General features: G+C 32.7%; 1 protein-coding gene across 1 annotated transcript in view; it reads left to right on the forward strand.

Annotated features, from left to right (window-relative positions):
* LOC108915564 (ankyrin repeat and death domain-containing protein 1A-like) overlaps positions 1-17,388 on the forward strand; it is a 95,378-nt gene extending 77,990 nt beyond the window's left edge. Inside the window, exons 8-16 of the mRNA XM_018721630.1 lie at positions 3,524-3,622; positions 4,980-5,078; positions 5,138-5,332; positions 9,011-9,114; positions 11,443-11,564; positions 13,079-13,091; positions 13,991-14,022; positions 15,963-16,094; positions 16,386-17,388. Coding sequence (XP_018577146.1) covers positions 3,524-3,622; positions 4,980-5,078; positions 5,138-5,332; positions 9,011-9,114; positions 11,443-11,564; positions 13,079-13,091; positions 13,991-14,022; positions 15,963-16,094; positions 16,386-16,471 — 882 coding nt within the window. The 3' untranslated portion in view covers positions 16,472-17,388. The remainder of the gene's footprint in view (positions 1-3,523; positions 3,623-4,979; positions 5,079-5,137; positions 5,333-9,010; positions 9,115-11,442; positions 11,565-13,078; positions 13,092-13,990; positions 14,023-15,962; positions 16,095-16,385) is intronic.
* Positions 17,389-17,610: the final 222 nt, after the last annotated feature.

Here is a 17,610-nt window from a genome sequence, read left to right on the forward strand (position 1 = left end):
TAATTTAAAATTGGTCATCACAAACAAAGGGATGTTAAAAATTTACTCTAATAGTCCCTGAAAACTTAAAAAGTTATTAGTAGACAATTTATTGCACTCTATGAAGGGGAAGGATACGAAGAATGAAAATATAAAAATAGTAACAGGAAAGAAGTGACGTTAAGTTGGCAAATTGCAAATAAGTTGTAACATTATGAGTTTTTTCACTTTTTTACTACCTCTGGAAATCTAAACGACCCATCGGAAAATTAGTTATTTTATTTTGAAGGTAATTAAATCACCCACACTTTAAGATACCTAAAGTCATATTTCACCAAATTTGTTGATCTAAATAAATGTATCGGAAAGGAAAAAATCAAAAAGTTGAAATTAAATTGCTCTTTACAACTCACAAAGTAGAATGTGCAAAACAGCGTTATAAATAAATTGTCCCAGGTTCAGACAGAAGTCGCTCGGGAATTCGCTCTTTTTGCATTAAAATACTGCTTTGAAGTTAAATAAATGAAATATTAGATAAAAAATCTTGCGCCCTTTCTCGTGCTGTTTATTATTGTTAACTTTAACTGCTGCTAGCGCGTTTATTACATGAATTATTAGTATAAAACTTTTTAAAAATTAAAGTTCATACTTTTCTTTAATTATCCCTAAAATCCTAGTTTGATACGTCCAATAGTTAATTCACAATTAACGTTATAAAAATTTTTTATCTTTCTTTTTAAATAATCGTAAAAATAAGCTCTAATTTTTTATGTTCAAATTCTAACTCGGCTGGACGTTATGAATTGAGAATGAAGAAAAGTAGAACACAGATTTGTTATTTAAGCATTATCTCATTATACAGGGTGTTCTGCAACCTCGTCAGGAAACTCTGGGAGGTGATTCTATGGATTAAAATAATAGCAGTATGTAATGAAAATTTTTTTCGAATTGTCAATTGTTTTCAAGTTACAGCTTGTCAAAGTTCAATTTCTTTTATTTTTCTATTTAAATTGAAGCTCTAATGGACCAGCCAGAGAAAAGTTTCATTATGCACCGCTAGAGGGCACTTTACTTAGAACTCAAAATTTATTTTGCCCATAACTTTTTTCTCTTGCTAAACATCACAGAAATTTAAACAATATTGAAAAAAGAAACAATATCAAAAAAAATATGTACTCTTTGTTCAAGCCTATAAATAATAATAATAATATCTCTACTCCTCATTCTAACTACGAGAATTAGCCCAGGAAATCGATATTAATGTTATTAAACATCAAATTTTTGATCCTTCTTTCTGTAATTAATCAAGTTGCCATGCTTCAAATAAATATCATTAGTAATTTTGGTGTTACGAATTGTAATAAAAATTATTTAAAGCAAGTACGTTTGATTTTCCACCAAAATATTTTTTTTTTCGGCTCTGTGATAACGTTATAGAAAAATAAGCTGAGGATAATGAATTTGCTAATAATATTTTATTTACTAACGAAGCTGGTTTTACAGCACGGCAACTTGATTAATTGTAGAAAGAATTATCAAAAATTTGAGGTTTAATAACGCTTTAATAGCGTAAGTTATTTAAATAGAAGAATAAAAAAAATTGAACTTTGACAAGCTGTAACTAGCAAACAATTGACAATTCGAAAAAAATTTTCATTACATACTGCTATTATTTTAATCCATAGAATCACCTTCCGGAGTTTCCTGGCGGAGTTTCAGAACACCCTGTATGTATAGCAAGTAAGTAACATAATTATTTAATTTGTTACTGACCTAATAGACTATTTTAGATTTGAAAGTATTTTTAGCTTCAATAAAATATTGCAAAATTCAGAAACAAATTCATGTAAAAATTCCTGCACATCTAAATTTCTATTATTAAGTTGTGGTTGTAATTATGATGGGCTTGTTTTATGTTCTTCTAGAAAGTTCATAACAAATTTATTTTGTTGTCTTTTATGTTTTAAGGTTTCCGAAGTATTGCGAACAAGTTAAAAAACTATATCATTAATGAAATATGCTTTAATACTTGTCAATAATGTAAGACGCAAAACTTTTACTAAGTTTTATAAACAAAACACCCCCCAAGCCTCAAACTCTGCTAGTTTTGTAGGTTATAATAATAATCATAAGCTAACCCACTATAATAACAATGAACATCACTGACATGGAAGGATGAGCTCAAGCAGTGATGATTTAATATTTATAAGAACAGCTGAACTACTGTCAACGTAGTAGTTCAAATAATCTATAAAGCCTATATTGTCAAATGTTTTGTGATAACTTTTAAAGGGAACCTTGAAACAGTTTATATTAAAAGGTGTAAAGTGTAGAGATCACCAATTGCACATATTTTTTTAAAGACCTGCTAAAATTGTAACTTTTAAGATTTAAAGGAAAGTTGCAGAATCAAGTCTATTTCACCTAATTTTTACAACGAAAATGAACTTTTTTGTAATTTTTATTAACAACGTCATCATATTCTGCCTCAAAATAAACATTTTTGCCCTTGTTAAATAAAGGCCTTGCTCTGTTTCAATTTTTGATATTTAATAGAACTTTTAAGGTTATGTTTCCCTACAACATTTTGTTTGTTAATTTTCAAAACCAAGAACAAAATTGTAATAAGTTGTCAGATGCCACAGAAAGTGTAAATCTTGAAGTTTATGGTAACATCGTCAAACAGAGCTAAATGTTAGTCAAATTCCAAGTTATGAGCTAATTTCAAATTTTTGCTCAACTTCCCATTTGGAACCACAAAGCCGTCTTTGGAAATGGAAAATTCATCCCAGTTTCGGATTTCGAAATTCACACATTCCAGGCGACTACAATTCAAGATGGGCAAAATGCAAACAGATCAATTTATTCAAACCTAAAACGAATTTTACTATAGGACCTCTGCGAACCGATCTCTATTTTTATAAGTATTTTAATGGAAAAATGTCGCCAACCTGCTTTATATAATCTTGACCTGTCCGACAGTTGATTTTATAGTCCAGAAAACTACAATTCCAGAACAATTACAAACTCCTATTTCTACATAAATTTAAAGCAAGATGTTTTAAAAAGCAAAGAATCGTTTTATCTTCATATACAGGGTGTTAATGAACTTAGGTCAAACATTTTTGCCACATGTCCGTTATGTCAAAATGCGGTAAATACATAGATTTGTGTTGAATAAAATATAGTTTTAAAATCTGACTTACCCCAACATTACAAGGAGCCACCTTTTGAGAACTGCTGATTTTCATAGAAGATGTTCGATGTACCCACCATTTGCTTGCACACAAGCTTCAGCGCGACGTATCCAATTCGCTCACACGCATTGCAAATTAATTAATTTGTAATTCTATAATTAATCTCAAAACATTTTAATAACTGCATATTCGAAAAGTTATACTTGAACAATATTTAGAAAAATCTGCAGCTGAGTTAAGTCTGCTCTGAACTGAACTAGTGACATTTTTGTTACAACAGGTTTATTGTTGTTTTGAGGTAATAAAATTAAACATTGCAATAACCCTTATTTTTTAAATATTTTCAGAAGGGGTCAACAGCGTTACACATAGCATGCAGCTTAGGATGTAAAGGGATATTAGAATTGCTTATACAGCACAACGCCATGCTGAACAAGCAGAATAAGGTAAGTAACAAAATTGCCTTCATCAAGCTGAAAAATGTCACGCCAATATCCTTGCCGTAATTGGAAATTCGGGATCGTATATAAAGCAACATTTGCTAACTCCACCCCAGTTATTGATTTTAAAAAAATGTCTTCGAAATTATTTTGGAAGGTTTTCATGGAAGAAAAAAATTTTCAAAAGTCTTTGGGTTTTACGAGACACATAAAATAAACAAATTAATGTCAAAAAGCTTGCAAACAAAGACAATTTCGATTTTTTTAAAATTTTTACATTCTTTTAAAATATCATTTATTGCCTATCAAAATTATACCGCTGTAATCTCAATATGTAGAAATACACAAGACTTTCTATTAAAAAAATGAAAGTTGGCCTTATTTCTATACTGTTGTACTATTCATTTTTTTATATTCATCACTAATTCGATAACTGAAGGTTAAATTCTATAGAAAAAAAAGAACGCCGTTTACAAAGTGACAAGTACTATGTAGAATGTCAACATTATCTATTATTTGCTTGTACCATCACCAACTTTTTTTTTTCTGAGTTAAATATCGAAATAGCAACAACGATTTTTACTCCGTAAGTATGTCAGCATTGTATCCGGCATATATTTCACGAAAAGTAACCTTAAAAGGACTTTGTGTATTTTAACACACGCTTTTTGCCACATCTATTACTATGGTTTCTTTAAAGTAAAAGTTATCTGCTCCTATCTGTCACAGGCTTAACAGATATGTTGCCTGATGTCAGCTGATGTTCTGGTTGCTAAGAGACAAAAAGGGATCTCGTTAGTTCCGTTTGCTGAGAAGATCGTAAAGGCTTAGAAAATGGGATCAGTAGTTTTTTATACACCACATTTATGAACGGTATAAAATGATAAGTTATCGACCTCTCGTTTTCTTTTTTCAATAAATTTTTTATGGATCTGAATTTATAGTTCCTTATGGGCAACAATTTAGCAAGATATTTATAATGCAATAAATAGGGACTTCAAAACATACCGTTATAAAAAATGTAGTAGACATAGAATGAAATCAAAAGAGGAAAATGAAAATAAGGGATTTATATTTTATTTCCTTGCGTAATTCGTACTTTAAAATTATCTTAAAATTATCATTATTTGTATATTACTGGCCGTACCGTTTACTTTGCGCAACTAATTTTGCGCACGGTATCAGCTACACACTCTCTGTATTTGTAATGAATTTTCACAATCTTCACTCATTTTATCTAACTGTAACGTGTTTACTACAACATGTGTTCCTTCACAATGCTGCGAACTCTTCGGAATGAAAATGGCGCACAACTCAAATCCCGCGTTAATTTTGGGACACCCTATATATTCTTTATTTTCAGTGTGGAAGTACACCTCTCCACATGGCATGCCAATCCAACGAAGTGGACGTCGTGGACACGCTAATAGGTCGAGGAGCAGAACTGAATTGCCTAAACGCGGTAAATAGCAAGGATGACAATAATAATAATAATGTGCTTATTTATACACGTTTTTTTAGAGGCTTCAGTCGCCCATCCATATCGCTGCTGAGATGGGCCATACGGAGATATGCAAGCTGCTGCTTGCCGCAGGAGCCGACATAGAGCAACGGGAACAGGGGGGCAGAACGCCGTTGTATATCGCCGCCAGAGGGAGCTTCACAGCCATAGTGGATATGATTATAAAAACTGCGCGGTTGGATTATCCTTCTCACGTGAGTGTTTTTGATTTTTACCGAGACAGAATTTGGTTAAATAGGCACGTGGGTTTTATAGAAATTAGCAAATGATCTTTATATTTGACGTAAAAATGCTTCACAATTTATCAAACGAGAAACAAATCAGATGTAGATACAAAGGATCCTTACAAATACCGTAGTGTAAAAAGGAAATGGAAAAGGATCCTTCGAAAATGATTTAAAAATATTTATCTGTACGCCACTGGAATTTGGTAGACTGCACAAATATACACCCAGGGCTATGTACTGCCAATCAGCATGTACAGAAAGAATTTAATGAGCGGAATTTTATCACAGCTATTTTTTTTTAGAGGATTCAGTTATTCCTTTTATTGTAGTTACTAATTCTTACTGTTTATAAATTTAACTAGTACCTAAATGACTATTATAGTCCAGTCACTGAAGCTGTACTACCAAACTGTAGCTAGGGAATAGCCCAAGAAACAAAAGTTATATAGTGCGGATATGTGCTTTTTCCTTAGGGGTGGATGCCACATCTTCTGGGGGGTGGGAATTTTTTTTATTAAAAATAACCCAACGATTCGATAGAGGGACGAATTCTAAGCAAAAAATGTTCTAATAGAATTTTGTGTACAGTCAATACTTTTTGAGTTATTTGCGCCTAAACATGTTCGTTTTTAACCCAAAAAATGCATGTCTTTGAGCCATTTTTCGCGAATATCTCAAAAACTACAAGTTTTATCAAAAAAATGATCATAAGCAAAAATTAAGCTAATTAAATTGTAAAGAAATTGCTTTTTTTAATTTTTGTAGGTGGTATAGAACCCGAGTTATGACTTCCAGAAGTTGAAGTCAATTTCGAAGATAGCTATAATCGAAGCGTTCAACGTCCTGTAGCGGAAAAATTAAAGGTTTTTCGAGGAAAAATTATATAACACTTATTAAAGTTCTTGATAAGACCTTTAAATTGAGTGGTGGTAAAAGTTGTTACCATGAAAACTAATGAAGTTACAATCAAAATAAAATGATTGTCTTGGTTTTTGAGAAAAAAAAATCGGTATTAAAATTAATGTCTTGACGAAAAAAAAATTAAACGTATTCCTTCTGCAATTTACTTTATTTAAGTATTAACAGTAGATTCTGGGAATTTGAACGATTTTATAAGCCTAAATTTAAAAAATATTTCATTTACTTTTGAATAAAATATTTAATTTTTTTTTAAATCGCCTTTTTTCAAAATATTTCAAAAACTAACAAAGTTATAAAAAAAATGATAGAATAATAAATTCTAGGTTTTTTCTTACTGAACAATTTGCTTTTTTTAATTTTTCTAGGACAAAATTTGACAGAGTTATGACCGTTAGAAACTCAAAACTAAGTCCAAAACTGTCTTTCCTGAGCCCTTTTAACTTACAAATCTAAAAAACGAAGGCCTCAAAAAACTGCAAATCACAGAACTTAAAGTGCTATATTCCCTATAAAATGGTTTTTTGAGTAAATTTATAACTTTAAAATTACAAAAGTTATGTAAAAAAGGATGCGGCGCAACTTGTGGTTGCAGAAAAAGGACTTTTTTGCAATCTCACGTGTGGTTCATGTTCTGGCTATAATTGTAACAATTGTCCTTCAATGTTGGACCAAGGCGAGGCTGAAGATAGTGATGACAGTGATAAAAATTAAATATTTTATTATATACACACTTAAAAAATAACAGACCATTTTAAAAACATTTTGTACAATACATCCATTTATAATGTATATAAAATTTTTTTATTTGATATTAATTTAATAAAAAAATATTAAGAATAAATTCAATAAAACTAAAAAAAATTAATTATATCATCATAGTCACATATTAGCGCATTAGTCACATTAGGTTTTTTATGTCTTGCATAAGGGTTTTTTGGGTGGCTGAAAAGTAGCAATATATCATAGATCATTTGAAAACAAATAAAAAGTTTATAATTCAACATATGCATACCATTAAAACATCTCAAGCTTTCAATAATATTTTTTTGTTTATTTTATTAGGGATGGTTGCAACTTTGTAATGAGTCGTAAGCTTTCTAATGAATAACAAAAGAAATGTAATACATTGTGAATGCACCAAGATAATATTTTTTTGGCCATGGAAGGGTAGTTCTTAAGGGTTCTTAAGGGTTAAAAAATAATTAAATTTCATAAATTATATTAAAAACATGAAAGGAATTTTATCATACATATTTGAACATGAATTGTATCTTTAAAATACGTAAATCTGCGATTTTCGCATTTTTTTCGTACAAGGGTCGTTTTCCCCCAAATAGAAAAAAGCACACACAATATAACTTTTGAAGTGGGGGGGTCAGATGAGTTTGTATGCAAATTTTCAGAAAATCCATGCTATCCGAAAAAATTTGGAGCTTTTACCTTATTTTCGCTTTCAGTGACAAGACTATTAGTATTTTAATAAAGAAAAAGTTAGTACGTATGTTATGTTCCAGCAACTGAGATTTTTTTCTTTATTTGTTGCGTATTTTGCCAACTGTGAAAATTTTTAAAAAGTTTAATGAAATAAACACTTGCCCAACAAGAAAAATGTATTTATAAATGGCCAGTATCCCGGGAACTTTGTTTAAAGAGCTTAAGAATATTGAAAATAAAACAAATTTTGTGAAATAGCAAAGGGAAATTACATCTACAAAAAAAATCCGTATATTTCTGTATTATCGGAAACATTAAAGAGAAACGGTAACAAACATTAACATTAGAAGAGTTTTTCGGACAACCAATACCCACTTTACGGGTAGTTGGTATTTTGTCGAAGATGTAAATGTAATAAACATTTTGTTTAAGAGACGTCTTTTCTTGTAAATACTGGAGAAAAATGAGAATTTGAGAAATAATCCTATCCCTATCATGTTTGGGAAAACGGTCATATAATTCAGTGGAGTTAGGCCAAGATTTTGGAGAAGGAAGATAAGGACAGGATGAAGGAATTCAAATTTATTCTCTGTATTTCGAATTCCATAGGACTGTGGTGTTATGGGGTCCTTGGGTTTATGAGGTTATGGTGATTTCTGATAATGGTGCACTTAATCCTGATTCTAAGGTTGGTCAGCCATAAATATCGTGATTATTTGATTTCTTTCGTCATGTTCACTCCGTTCCCAGTTTCATAGGGCTTATAAGGTTATGGTGGCTTCTGATAAAGTATTAAATGGTAATAGTGTTACTAACTACTGACTACCCCATTTCAAGGTTTTGATATCGTGAATATTTGATTTATTTCGTCCTTTCCACTCTGTTCCCAGTTTCATTGGGCTTATAAGGTTATGGTGGCTACTGATAAAGGGTTAAAGGGTAATAGGGTTACTACTACTGACTGCCCCACTTCAAGGTTTTGATATCGTGATTATTTGATTTCTTTCGTCCTGTCTACTCTGATCCCAGTTTCATTGGGTTTATAAGGTTATGGTGGCTTCTGATAAATCGTTAAAGGGTAATAGTGTTACTAGCTAATGACTACCCCATTTGTGTTTATCGTGGACCAGTCGTTTTGTATTAAAGACCTGTGACTTCGAAAATGTACTGTCATAAAATTTTATGGAAAGAAAGAATTGGTCGCAGAGATTCCATGACTTTTTTTGGGGATACTAATGAAATTTCATTAAAATATCATATATTTACTATATTACTGGTAACTGTTTTTAGGAAGAACAAACCAATAGTGGGAGAAGGGAGAGTCTTAGACCTAAGCTAAGTCGAAAATGGAGGACCAACTCCAAGGATGATGGAAAGGGGAAGGAATCTGAAAGGTACATCTACTATCTTCATCTTTAATTAAACAAAACAGCATGATCGACTATTTTTCCACGTTAAGTTTGCTACGATTTTTTTGGTGCCAATTTTTAAAAAGTTGTATTTGCAGTTTTTGTAATCAACATCTATTATTGTTATTGGTCTGAATTAAGACTTAATTTTTTTCATACGGAACACTAATATAGCAAAGAGTCACTATTTTTATTTCTCTGTGGAAGCCTGAATTATCGTATTTAAAATTTCAAACACTCTGTATGTATTAAAAAATATATTAATGACAAAAGTATTAAATATACCTCTGAATAGGACATTTATGAGCGCAAGAGAATAGCGCAAAGCACAGAACAATTTATATGACCTTCATTTTCGTGTTGGTACCAAAAGCCGTAAACAGTAAGTTTTATTAACCTTTCATTAGTTTAGGTCTTGGTAAATATTTTACACCCTAAACGCCTGTGAAATATAATAAAACATCATTAACGTTCTTAGGAACGTCCTAACCTCCATCTAAAATTTATGTTAGGGTCGCAAAAACGACATCTGACCTTTATAGAATGCTATCCTGCTTATTTATAAACATATTTATTTCACGAAAACTAGTTTCCTTTTATTAAAAAATAAATAATGAATTATTGTTCCTAGAAGTAATTGCTTTTCACTAAACGCAGTTTAGTTCATTTGTTCAAATTTTTATAAAATTATAGACAATTGTATTATTATTAAGAACATGGAAAATTCTGTGGTATGTAGTAGGTACTTAAAAAATATGAATAAAATTTGTTTGTGATCCTAAAATGTGTCATTTTCAATACTTTAAAAAGTCGAAAAAGGGACCCAAACCTCCCGATAACTTTTCAAAGTCGAGTCCTATCAAAAAAGACAAAAACTTAATAGCTGATTTCCTGCAAGGAAGCAATTTCAAGAAAAAAGGGTTGTAGGGTTCTGAGGGGGACATTCGAAGATCTGACCTTGACCTTAACCTTGAAACAAAAGTCAACCGTAGAGGTCATTTCAAGGTCAACTTGGATAGAACGGAAAATACGTTCAGATATGTTTTTATGCTATGGGTCAAAGTGACCTTAAAGTACTATTTTACGGTCAAATAAGTTTCTGATTAAGATTTTGCGATATTTTTTGGGAAAGCACATTCGACGAAGGATTCTGGTTGAAAGTTTTATAGTTTGATGGGATCATATGATGATGACTGAGAGGACAAGCTTGAAAGTCAAACCAACATACGAAATAGGAAAACCTTGTTTGCGGCCTCATCCAGTTAAGGCAAGACCTCTATGGCCCAGCCAGTCAAGGCAAGATCGCTTCGATGCAGGTCATAGTAACCTTCAAGGAACCTTCAAGCTTGACCTCTAGGTCATAGTCAAGGTCATCATCGTATGATCCCATCAAACCATAAAACTTGCAACCAGAATACTTCGTCGTAAGTGCTTTGCCGTAAATCGTAAAATCTTATTCATAACCTTATTTGACTTTAAAATAACCCTTTAGGGTCACTTTCACCTATAACATAAAGACATATTTTCCGCTCTATCCATTTTCGGCGTCAGAAATATATCTATCATATCTAAAAATGCAAGTTAACCTTCAAATGAGCTCTGCGGTTGACCTTTGTGTCAAAGTCAAGGTCACTTTCGAATCTCCCCCTCTAAATGACCTGCAAGAGAAAATTTTCTGAGCTCATATTTATAAAATTCGGAACTCTACCGACTGCAAGCATAAAAAAGGTAGTTTCGCTTAATGTTTTCAAGTCGATCTTGGTTTGACTTTGAAACTTAAGATCAAGCTCATCATTGATATCCTACAACTTTATCTGATTGTTTTTTGTAGGACAATCCTTTTTTTGAGACACCATGTATTTATCACAATTATAATGATGCTCTCCCATTAAATAATTCTAACAGGATACCTTTTCATTGCTTCCATTACACATCACAGAACTTTGCAACACTTTCTTAAAAATAGCACGCAGTGAATAAGCCCATCTCGCACGACATTGACTTGGTTATTATACTTCAAAGACTGCGAATTGAGCTCAAAGTTATTTATCGCTTATTTAAAGTGTCCACCTCGACGCTAAAAACGTCACAGTCACTATCGTGACCCACTTGCCGCCAATATTTTAAATTTGTTTTCAAAAGATAAGTTAAATTTACGGCGACAACCGCCATATATCACGCCGCTCAAGGAAGCTCCATTATCTCGGCGTTTTAAAAATGCGGAATGAAACGGGCATTTGTCCGTCTTGCGACGCTTCAGATAAATTGTGCCCACTGAAACGGAGGAGGTAATGTTATTTTCCGTCTTTTCAGGCTGAGGGAGGTCCTCTACAAGCTGGCCTACAAACACTTGAGCCACGGCGAGTGGAAGAGGCTAGCCAGTCACTGGGCTTTCACCGAGGACCAGATAAAAGCTATAGAGCACCAGTATAATGGTAATGTCGTTAGTTAAGTGCTTGAAATTTGTAACGGAATGCCGAGCGTGGATGAAAAGAATGTATGATTGATGAAGGTTTGTTGGAGAGGGTGTTATAAGAGTTGGAATGGGCTTTGAGTCTACTTTAATATGTTCAAACTTTAATGGAGACATAAGAATGTAAGGGGTCAAAAATGTATTGTGTTGGTTTAAGGTTTTAGTACTACATTCATGTAAGCTTAACAGAGTAACTCCAGATAGTTGTTTTTTTTTAAATAAAATTAAGGAACTTTCTCTTCTTCTACATCCTACGACTCCTACGAGGATCAACAAATTATCAGTATTTATAATCTGAATTCAGCAAATTTGTATCTTTAACTACTAGATAAATAATTTACCAATGATTCATCGTTATCCTAGGGCCAAATTTCTCAATTGGCTCTGGTTTTCGAGATATCCTAACCTACAATTGCCAAATTCGCAATTTTTTGACATATTTGAGGTTATGTTAAATGGATAGGTACATTTTTTTGCTAAAACCTTTAATGGGGTTTTTTAAAGTACTATACTTACTTTTTAAAACTTGCATTTATCCCGGCATCATTTGAGAAACAGCTTTGTGTAGTTTAGTAGTTTGACTTATTTCTAGATTTTTGAGTATACTCACCACACAGTGCCACAAACCTAAATTCATCGGTACCTGGAAGTAGGGATCTTACAGATTTTCGAGATCGCTGATCACGAATCCAAGATCAGATTTTCAAAATTCAAGATGGTGGATGGAGACCAAATTTGATATACCTACCTACTGGGGTTTTGGGAGGTCGCTGACCGACATTCGTGATCAGCAACCCCAAAAACGGCGGTATAACATCTTTGGTGCAAATCGACTGATTTTAAAAAAATTCGTCCGCCATCTTGAATCCGCCATCTTGAATTTTACAAATTTGACCTCGGATTCGTAATCAGTGACCCTAAAAACCCGCGTCTACAACGTTTGGTGCAAATCGGTTGATTTTCGAAAAATTCGTCCGCCATATTGGATTCGCCATCTTGATTTTTAAATCCGACCTCGGATTCGTGATCAGCGACCTCGAAAACGTCCGCATACAAAATTTGGTGACAATCGGATAACTTTCAAAAATTTCCTCCGCCATCTTGATTTCGCCGCCATTTTGAAATTTTTGAAATAGTTAAGGTCATATCTGAACGTAAAATTTTCCGCTCTTTCCATTTCCGGTGTCAAAAAGGGAGGTTCCCATTTAAAAAAATCGTCCATACCATAACTACCATAATTACCACGTGGTCAGTGGTCAGTGGTCATGGCATGACCACCGTTCAATAGCCAGGGAAAAATACTAACTTTCCCTATATTCCGGAAAATGCATATCTCGCGAGATTTTTTGGGGTTCCCATACTTTTATGTCACCCTGTATATGTGTAGTATATTCAAAAATTGAGAAATAAGTAAAACTACTAAATTTCAACATGTGATTTCTCAAAGACGAAAAATGATATCGGGATAAATCCAAGTGCGTTTTAAAGAGTAAGTATAGTACTTTAAGACCCCATTAATGGTTTCAGCAAAAAATTATATTCCATGTAACATAACCTTAAATATGTCAAAAAATCGCGATTTTGACACTTTTAGGTAAGGATATCTCGAAAACCAGAGCCAAGTGAAAACGGATAGCCGGAAACAATCCTTCGACTACAAAAATGTATTGAAGTAAACCGACAAAACATTGAACATTTATTATAAAGCAATTGTTATTTATAAATGTTTCATCATTAAACATATTTTTTTTCCATTTATCACATTTCAAACGTCATTATTACGAAAACCGGTAATTTTCGAGATATGGTATGTTATACAAAAAATGTGCAGAATTTACCGTACAATTAAAAAATGGCATAATATACAGGGTGTTCCATTAAAATAAGTCAACGAAGACTGAATATGTTCTTCATGACACATCCAGTATACAATTATCTTATATCAAAAAACCCGCAACTTAAAATACTAATCGACGTGTCCGAGCGTATTTCCACAAAATAATTACCTGAATTTTAAACGAACTTGTTCCTTTCATCCTGAACGCACTGTATATTCAATTGTTCTTGAGTAACCGACGTGTTTTACATCTCTTCTAAAATAAATAATAATTACCTATATGGAGGTATGTAAAACTTTATTTAAAATTATTTGTTTTATTTGTCTTCAAAACGACCCAACAAGGAAAGATCGTCTTCATCTATCTCGAAGATAACATAAAATAAGTATTGTAAGGCTTTCTGGATAGCTTTCTATAGTGAATATATTGCTAATCTGTCTGTCAAAAATTTATGGATAAATTGAATTGTTACTTGCCGCGTCATATTAAATATACATCTTTCTACTTTCCCTTGTCACTTTTGATATATTCGTTGCGCTTATATTTCCAGAGGATATCAGAAGGAAAACAAAGTATATATTACTGCAACATTTACTTTATCATTTCGTGTGACTTCGTCTCATCTCTGCAACCTGAGGGGTTATTTCTTTATTTATCTATCTACCTTTGTGACCAGTATCATAACGAGACTGGATTTCAAAAGAGTTTACTATTTACGTCTCGAAAGGGAGTTTATAATTTTTGTCCTCTACACTTTAATTAATACGTGGGAATTTAGAAATGTTGTACGTTCAGTGTTCGGTTCATGTTCTGTTCTTTGTTTGCTTTGTACAGCTCTTATATGTGACGTATGTATAACATGTGATGTATGGGAGTGCGAGCTCTGAACGCCGCAGTGTTAGCTTAGCTGTAATGTAGTCAAGTCGATTTCTCTAGTAAAATCTCTTGTGACAATACAATATTCATTAAATTATCCAACAACAACAATCACACATACAGGGAATGAATTCCAGTCACTTACCGTATGTCGCTCATGTAGAATGTAATCCATTTGGTTGGTATATGGTGACACTTAACTTGGAAGAACAAAAAAACACCAAAACTTTCCAGGAACGGTTTCAATAACAATAAAAAACACAATCAAAGTAATGAAAACACATAATTTACGTGACAACGCAATCCGAGATTCAGGGAACCCAACGCGCATAGCAAAATTTGGAAAGACTTTAACCGTTATTAAACTAACCCGAGACTCTAAAATTAAGAAAACTGCCCGGTGTGGAATTCAAGGAGAAACTGCCTTTTTTCGGAGATCTTTCCTGAATTCGACACCGCGCTTCGACACGCCCATTTCTTGGATCCAGAAGTTTCTGTTCTTATGTTATTGGTGGGCTCCCTGAATATCGGGGGATGAAATGTCTTAACTATACCATGTTAATACCTAATAGACTGATTTTACAATTGTATGGATAATTTTGAGGCTAAACTGAACTTACAAGTAACCCTACACCTTCCTCTTGTGACTCTGTACAGCAACACGGGATGGATTAGTCGATCCCAATAAATCTATTCTTATAGCTTGGAAAATCCGCCTAAAAACCAGCTATTTGATCTATTATTATTTTCCTCACAACATCCTAACAAACTTATTTAAATATCTTGGAATTCCTACGTCTTTTCGAATGTATTTCACGCGTTATTAAAAATATCGATCTTTCCCTTCACCATGGGCTAAACCGAAGCTACCAGATACCCAACACATGGCCCCGACGTTCAAAGTGAACTTGTTCAAAAACATTGCTAAATTTCATGAGGCCTTCCCCGAAGGACGGCTTTGCAAATTTATTACTCCCGGTGACAAAAGGCACTAGTCTCTCGACGACTTTATGGCGACGCTAAACCTGCTTGAAAACCCATAACTTTTCAATAATTACTGTTGACTAAAATATTTTACTGTCTGAGTTGGCCCATCCGTTCCAAGAACTAACAAATAAACTACCAGCGTCCCCGCTTTTGTTACATCTCTCAAACGTCACCCCTAGGATTAAATGCACATTAGTTCGTTGGTGTATAATACAATATGATTACATTGTTAAAAATATATGTAGATATATGTTCGCTAATAAATCTGAATTGGATATAAATAAGAAAAAAACAAAACTGTACAGGGTGTTTTCTATACCATTGAGTTCTAGGTTATCTTAAGAAATGCAAAGTCGATCAAATTAGGGCAAAGTTGCAGAATTTCATGACGAATTACTTGTTAAAGATACATTTGACCTGCATTTTTTCGCTTTTAAATTTAAGTTTTCGTTTCTTATTTTCCTAATTGAAAACTTTTTAAACTCGTACTTTGTTAGGATAAACTTTTGCGAAAATAATGGCCATGGCACTTTATACTACCAGTTTAATGAACATCATTTGATACCTATTTGTCATCTTCCGACATTCCAAAAATTCATTCGCTTGGTTGTTTTTTTTTATCTTTAAAAGTACATCTTGTACATTTTTTGATCATTTCCCAGGTCCGTCTAGTTACAAAGAACATGGTTTCCGAATGATGTTGATATGGGCACACGGCTTAGCACCCGACGTTAATCCAGTTAAAGAATTATATGAGAGTTTAGTGGCCATAGGAAGACGACCGTTAGCAGGTATAAAACAAGAGACGAATGTAATAATAGAAAAAATTTGCCTTATAAACGTATATTCTATTTTTCATAATTCTCATCGACGTAGATATTCATTTGAAGTTTAATTTCTATAAATTTTAGGTATAAAAACAGATATAATTAAAAAAATTACTATACTAAAATTTCAATTGCTACTTGGAAAGTCTATAGAAAAGTAATCTTCATATGAAAAGAAAATTTTAAAAACCCTCATAGCTGTTCCTTATTTAACAAACCTACTAGCCGTTACTATTAAGTATTATTTGTTGTTAGATGCTCTTCGGAAGAAGATAGACCAGGAGAATGAAGCGAGGAGGAAGGGACACAAGCAGAGATGTCGCCACTGTAGCATAAGTTAGAAACGGAGTCTTATGATTAGAATACTTGTATATGAAAATAACGCATATCTACAAAACCCGTGGTACACTGTACAATCCAAGTGGTGTGCAATTCCGTATAGCATCGATGCAAGATGAATTCTATCGAGACTAGCAACTTATAGTAGAATAGTAATAATAATATTTTTATTTTTTGTTACAGTTTAACATTTGTCCGAACAAAGTTGCTGCTTTTTATTATTTTTTAATTTTGTAGTAGATATTAGTAACGTTTTATAAATGTTGAACAATTTTTAGTTATCGATATTTTGCTAATATTTATATATCTTCTGATGTTAGAATTGTTAGTGTCGAGTTCTCTTCCGAAAACAAACCAAGCGGAAAAATCTTAGTTTAGATAAACCCATAAATAATATTTTCTACATTATTTATTAATGTTGATTAATAGTTCATTCATCATATGTAAATCTTTCTCTTTGCAATCCAGATTTATAGAATTTAGAACCATAAACTGACAGAAAAATAAGTAGATATACATATTAAAAGTTATAGTTCATCTTAAAAAATAGCCTCTTAAGAAGTCTAATGAGAATATACAGGGTGGTCCGTATTTCATGGCTCATCATTGCTATCTGGGAGACCGTAAACAGATCAAAGATATATATCTGCTGCCGGTCCTGAAATATTGTGAAAAAACTGAATATAGCGATTTTAGACAATCCCTGGCGTCCTTATTTCACAACAGAAAGAATTGAAATTTGGTACTAGGGGATAAGAAGATACGGGAAATCCATTTTCGTCAAAAGAACATTTCTACGACCACTAGTTTCAGTTATTCAACATTCAGTTGTTTTTTTTTTCTTATGGGCGCCATATTGGATCCTGACAGTAACATATAGAGGATAAAAATACGAACACGTCAACTATTTACTACTATTTTATTTGAAAAATAACCCACAAAATTAAAGAAATTTAATAATTTATTTAAAAATTAATAAAATCTAGTTGTTCTTGTTCTTATTTTAACGACCCTGAAAAGGCGCAACTTTGTTCTAATTTGAGCTACCCTGTATATCTTACGGTTTCACTGTTGCCAATGGCGAACCATGAAAAACGGACCACCCTGTATATGGGGTGAGTCAAGTTTTGTTAGTCAAACT

The sequence above is a fragment of the Anoplophora glabripennis genome, unplaced genomic scaffold (genome assembly GCF_000390285.2).
Source record: "Anoplophora glabripennis isolate ALB-LARVAE unplaced genomic scaffold, Agla_2.0 scaffold726, whole genome shotgun sequence".
Classification (NCBI taxonomy): domain Eukaryota; kingdom Metazoa; phylum Arthropoda; class Insecta; order Coleoptera; family Cerambycidae; genus Anoplophora; species Anoplophora glabripennis.